This window comes from Musca vetustissima, unplaced genomic scaffold, assembly GCF_032173495.1.
Source record: "Musca vetustissima isolate MV318-11 ecotype Yass unplaced genomic scaffold, APGP_CSIRO_Mvet_v1 utg6707, whole genome shotgun sequence".
In the NCBI taxonomy this organism is placed as follows: domain Eukaryota; kingdom Metazoa; phylum Arthropoda; class Insecta; order Diptera; family Muscidae; genus Musca; species Musca vetustissima.
This window is the reverse complement of record NW_026874014.1, coordinates 130,317-136,849: the sequence shown is the minus strand read 5'-3', so window position 1 is coordinate 136,849 and position 6,533 is coordinate 130,317. Positions and strand designations below refer to the sequence as shown.

At 35.6% G+C, this 6,533-nt stretch overlaps 1 protein-coding gene across 1 annotated transcript in view; it reads left to right on the top strand.

The window, feature by feature from the left end:
- Positions 1-720: 720 nt before the first annotated feature.
- Positions 721-6,533, top strand: part of LOC133330044 (ATP-binding cassette sub-family C member Sur-like) — a gene marked incomplete at its 5' end in the record, with an annotated part of 62,130 nt that continues 56,317 nt past the window's right edge. The window contains 4 exons of the mRNA XM_061538524.1: positions 721-982; positions 1,214-1,351; positions 2,003-2,133; positions 5,370-5,616. Coding sequence (XP_061394508.1) covers positions 721-982; positions 1,214-1,351; positions 2,003-2,133; positions 5,370-5,616 — 778 coding nt within the window. The remainder of the gene's footprint in view (positions 983-1,213; positions 1,352-2,002; positions 2,134-5,369; positions 5,617-6,533) is intronic.

The window sequence follows — 6,533 nt, the reverse complement described above, 5'->3', positions numbered from 1 at the left end:
ATTTATGCATGTCCGTCCGTCCGTCTGTCCATGTTAAATTGTAAACGAAGTACAGGTCGCATTTATGATCCGAATTGGATAAAATTTGGCACAGTTAACTTATTTCGCGCAAGGACGAACCCTATTGAAATTGGGAAAAATCGAATCAGATTTAGATATAGCTCCCATATATATTTTCATCCGATTTAAGGTAAATGGTGCACCAAAGTCCCTATATATATTTCGATTTGCACGAAATTTGGCACAGCGTAATGAATAAGGTCACGAATGATGTGTGCGAAGTTTCGCGAAAATCGGTTCAGGTTTAGATATAGCTCCCAAAGACCCTATATATGTTTCGATTTGCACGAATTTTGGTATAGGGTACTGAATTAAGTGTAGAATGATGTTGCTAAGCTTCGTGAAAAGATCCATAGCTTGGCCGATTGACACAACGTGATGATCTTATATAAATTTGTCTCTGGCAAGTTTCCCTGAAATTTATTCAGATATAGATTTATAACAAAACGCGTCGTCTGTTAGGATACATATGTAAAATATACCCAAAGTGGTGAAGGGTATCATATAGTCGGCCCAGTCCGACTTTACTACTTTCCTTACTGGTTATATATATAGATTTACTCGAAACCCTTGTATATTTGATGTTATAAACAAATGTTTTTTTGCAATAGATTTTTATTTATGCCACTTCTTTATGTATTATTTTCCCCCCTATTGCAGGTCATCAACAATTGCCTTTGTACCGCAACAACCATGGCTGCTGAATGCCAGTATACGTGAAAATATTCTATTTGGCGAATCATTTCGACCGAAACGTTATGACTTTGTGTTGGATGCCTGTGCTCTAAAGCCGGACATAGATTTGATGCCAGCGGGAGATTTAACTGTTATCGGCGAGAGAGGCATTAATTTGTCGGGTGGCCAAAGGCAACGTGTGGCAATTGCCAGAGCCTTGTATTCATCGGCCAATGTGGTGATAATGGTAAGGAATAACAACCAAAATTTTCATATTTTTTTTTAATAATTTGATATCAATCGAAAAATATTTGGAATTGTATGGGAGTAAGTGTGGGGTGTTCTTGGCCATGATGCTTCGAGTTAAACTGATGTCATTTGTCATAATATTTTTGCTCGGCGTAATTCTTCTCTTCGTTCAACTTTTAATATTTCGTTCTTTCATTTAACCATGTCTGTTTTCCTTTCTCATTTCAAGGATGATCCCTTATCATCGCTGGACAATGAAGTGGCCCGTCACATTTTCGAACAGAGCATTAAGAAGATGCTGCTGAAAGCCAATCGCACTGTCATTTTGGTGACACAACAATTAAATCTGGTACAACAGGCGCACAATGTAAGTAACCCTACAGCCAAACTGAAAATCCATTCGAAAAAGGCATCCCCCCATCGCCCCGCAAACATTTTATTTTATGACATTTCTGTTAGCTTTGGATTTGAAAACAGAGACATTATTAAAACATCATGATCATCATCATCGTCATTGCCAATGGCCTTAAGGTGTGAGTGACAGTTATTGGTAAATTAATCAAACAAAAATGACATTTGCAATTTTTTGTGTTCTTGTTGTTCTCTTTTGAAATGTTTGCCAAATGTCAACATCCTCTCACCCAAACCCTTGTCAGATATCATTTTATCTATTTCCTATTAGAAAATGTTCATTGATTCGAATTTTCTATTTTTTATTAGAAATTTTGTTTGTCCATTATGTGAAAATTTCAGCATCTCTTGACTTTTCCTGGAAATATGAATTTAATTTATTGCATTGCTTGTCCTCTACTGCTGACTATCCAATTCATAAACACTTGTAATGCCTTGTTTCCGAACCTTTTCATTTCAATGACATTTTTTCCATCATCTCCTTCTTTCATCTGCTTTGGCGGATGTTGGAATACGAGTAAATTTTTTGAAATATTGAATCGCTCTCTTTGCCTTGCTGTTGTTGTTTTTGTTTTTTTTTTGTTATTTGTCGTCATCTCTTTTGCAGTTAATTGTATTGAAAGATGGTTGTCTTCAGGCATCCGGCAGCTATAAGGAGATCGCAGCCACTCATCCACACATAATCGCCAAATGGAATTCAATAATTGCAAAAGCCAATGAAAAGGAACAACAAAACAAGTAAGTACAAGAATTCCCTTTTTCATAGGAAAAAGGGCAAAGTGAGTTTTTCGTGATTAATGTTATTTGAATGCGGGAAAAAAGTTTGATGGGAAATGGTAAATTAAAATTTGTTCGCCAGCAGTCTTTTAGACATTTTTGTAGTAACAACAGTAATTGCAATTAGGGGAGACTGGGACACTTTCGGCATCGGGGCACATTCGGCAATCGCGTTTTCGATATGAACCGGACATCACTTGCTTTGATACATAGGTATCGAATACCAAAATAAATAACTGTTGCAAAGTTTGAAATCTCAAGCTAATATACTTATTTAGATGCAGGGTTTTTTGTATTTTTACAGATGTTTTTGTAATATTTCCATTCCATTTCGTAAGTGTTTCGGGTATAATACTTCTAAATTCTTAAGGCAGTATTATTAGAAAATAGTTAATTACAATGTGCATTCTTATAAAAATAATTAAAAATATAACGTTTTTAGAAGATTGATAGACATACATGAAAAAAATACCTTCAGGATAGATGCGGTATTTTGATGTGGGGCACATTCGGCCATATACAGATAGTGCGATATTATTCCCTTAAAATGTTTTTGAGTTTGTCTTGAAAAATAATCCTTTAATATGGTTCGAAATTACATATATAAGACCAAAACTTCTTGTATTGACGAAAATGCGATAGAAAAAAGCTATTTCTGATGTTGTGTGTGGCCTTGAGATGTCAACGTCCGCCGCCAGAAAATATAGCATTAAAAATCCAACTTTGAGTCGCATATTCAAGCAAAATGGAACATTTAGAGGACCTGAATTTCAACCCCACTGATAGCGGTGTCTATGGTGCCGAATGACAGGGCCATAACTATCGTTTCGAATGTGCCCCTTCAAATGCCGAAGCTATACCGGGTAGGGGCACATTCGGCGAATGCGACATTTTTTTACAAAACTGTAAAAATGTTTAACTAATACTAATTTATTATATGTTTTTGGTACAAGTTTTGATAATTAAGTATCCGGGGATAATAAACAGCTATAACGTTTTTATATCTATTGTATAAGTACTGTGATATAGAGCTCTAAAAAAAAGTGCCGAAGGTGCCCCAATCTCCCCTACCAGACGAAACTGAAATGGTAAAAAAAGTACAGGTAGCATTTTTGATTCGAATTGGAGGACATTTGGCACAACTGATTTATTTGGTACAAGGACGAACCCAATTGAAATTGGGAAAAATCGGTTCAGATTTAGGTATAGCTTCCATACATATTTTCTTCCGATTTCAGGTAAATGGTGCATCAAAGTACCTATTTATCTTTCGATTTGCACGAAATTTGTCATAGCGTACAGAATTAAGTCTAGAATGAGTTGTGCTAAGTTTCGTGCAAATCGGTTCAGATTTAGATAAAATAATAAAAAATATTTTTCTATGATCTAAAATAGGCGTGAAATTTGTATACCCTTCACCACACTGTGGTACAGGGTATTATGTCTTTGGGCATATATTTGTAACATGCAAAAGGAAACGATATAGACGATGGTTCCTTTTGAGAATATGCATAGAATCACGTTTTATGTTGATTTATGCATGCCCGGCCGTCAATCCATGTTAAATTGTAAAAATTTGGCACAGCTCATTTATTTGGCCCAAGGACGAACCCTATTGAAATTGGGAAAACTCGGTTCAGATTTAGATATAGCTTCACCAAAGTACCTATTTATCTTTTGATTTTCACGAAATTTAGCATAGCGTACTAAATCAAGTCTAGAGTGTGTTGATCCATAGCTAGGCCGACTCATACACCGTACTGAAGTTACGTCGTTAAAGGTGACAAATCCGAATTGATAGGTAATTATTTCCCACAAGAATAAGGGACATAACCATAGTGATACCAGGTCGGATAAATAATGCAATCTGGCAACTTCTCAATTCTCCATATACTACTCAAATTCATAATATCTGAACGCCTGAACCATGAGAAAGCTGAACGAGAGCTGCCCATACTTTCAAATCCTCGGGCATCTGAGAGAAATTTACTACTGCTGATGCACGCTTTATACCTTATGGATTAAGATATAGTTTCCATATATATTTTCGTCCGATTTCAGACGAAAATCTTTAGATTTTCACGAAATTTAGCATAGCGTACTAAATCAAGTCTAGAGTGTGTTGATCCATAGCTAGGCCGATTCATACTTCGTAATGAAGTTAATATAAATTTATCTCTGGCAAGTTTCCTTGAAATCGGTTCAGATATATATGTAATATCGGCCTATTCATGCTAATTGATTGAGATTAAATTTGAAACAGTGCAGCATATCAATTAGTGTGTCTCAAGTTTGTTTAAATCGATTTACAAAATTTAGCATAGGAAGCAGAATGACATGTAAGCGTGGATTTAAAAAATATTTTTTCCATGATCTAAAAAAGTTAATTGCGGACACGTCGTTTAAAAAAGTAATATCATTCAGGAAATTCTGTAATTTGTTTTTAGAAATTTACTGAATGCTTCCTCAATTAATAACGTAGGACGTTCCAATTTATAGTACTGTACTTATTTCCGCCGCCATTAACACTTTTTATTAGGTAAATTTTTTTGGCGGCTTCAATCATCAAAATCACACCGTGGTCAATTACTCACGTAAAAACTTAATTGAAATCCCTTCCAATGAGAATTGCCCACTCTTACTTAGCTGACATTTATAAAATAATTCCGGGAATTTGAAACCACACATAAGGCAACCATTTTCAACAACCTCAGGATATTTACAACAACATGTACAAGAAAATGGTAGGGGGCAAGTGTTTTACTTGACAGCCTCTTTCACACAGCTTAAATACTCGTAACTAACTTAAAAGTGGAGAAGAATTGCTGTACACATGGTAATAGGCGGTTTTCTTTTTTTTTACTTTTACCCTAAAGGACTTCCGTCCTGAACTTAAAAAAACTTGGGAAATACAATTGTTGATGGTGTTTTTCATTGAATTGTTGTTCAATAGCATCATCGCCACCACCGTCATCATCACCACCACAAAACAAACGGCAATTCATTCGCTGTTGTTCCGTCGAACCCCATTAACTTTTCAACGTGGGACGAACGAAACAAACTCCCATTTGGCGGATGACAATGTAACAGACGTTGTTTTAACTGATATCTTTATTCTTGAATTCATATCCTTTTCAATTGGTTTTTTGATGTTTTTCTTGTTTTTTGTTTTTGTTCTTATCGTTGTTGTTGCACAGCCCCAACGAAAACACCGCTTTAGGCCGCACAGCCCGTGAACGTTGGAAATTATTTAAAAATGTTTCGAAATTGGGTTTATTGCGTTCCACCTCCTGTACAACACAACAATCCACCGGATCTACAACGGAGAGCAATGGAGGAGGTGGCAATGATGCCATTGATATGGCAACGGAAATGAAAGCAACTTCTGCCGAAAATATATTGGCCGCTGACAACGAAGATGACGAGTACACAATCATGCCAGCGGTAAGTGTAAATTATTTATTATTTATTTTAGATACTGGTTAAATGAAAAAGGAGAATTTAAATTGAAAAATTACAAAATTATCTTTATGTTTAAACTTTTTCGTAATAGATATTAAAATTGGTAAATATTTAAATGGAATTTTTGAATGACCAGAGGCAAATGAAATGTTGTAGATCGTTTACTCGAATATTCTGAATTAACAATGTATGATAATTGTTCAAATGAGAATAGTGAAAATTGGATATTCGACTTTCTATATTCGAATTGACCTCTACATCTCTTATATTGGATTACAAGGTCAACAGTGTTTTTGTCAACTGATTTCTTTGGACACTATATGTTTCGTCCTCGATTTTTGTGCAAATGAGTAGTTATTTTGAAAGTGGTTTAAGGGGACCCTCTCCGTTCTCGGTTTCAAGAAAATTGATTTTGTATTTTGATTTAATTCGAACCTACACTAATTCAAGAATGTCTCTATAAATTTTCAAGTGAAAATCTCAAAAAAATTTGAAGACATAGCCGATTTATTGTGTTAGCATTAAGTTCGGATCAGACCACCTAGCAATCATGGTCTCCGTTTATAGACCACGGGACTTCATAACATCTGTACGTCGTATTTTCTTGAACCATGTGAAAGAGAGCTTTCTATACTCTCAAGTCTTCAGGTATATGAGAGAAATGTTCTACTGCTGCTACACGCTTTATACCTGCTAGACGAATACCCGAAGCAAGACATCTATGTTCGGTCATACAACGCCTGAAGAAAACTTATTCTCGAAGTCAACAGGCTAGCATGCGAGTGCAAATGTGTATAAACCACCGGAAATCCTTCAAATCCTCGGGTATCTGAGAGAAATTTACTACTGCTGATGCACGCTTAATACCTTATGGACGAATACTCGAAGGAACACCAAGT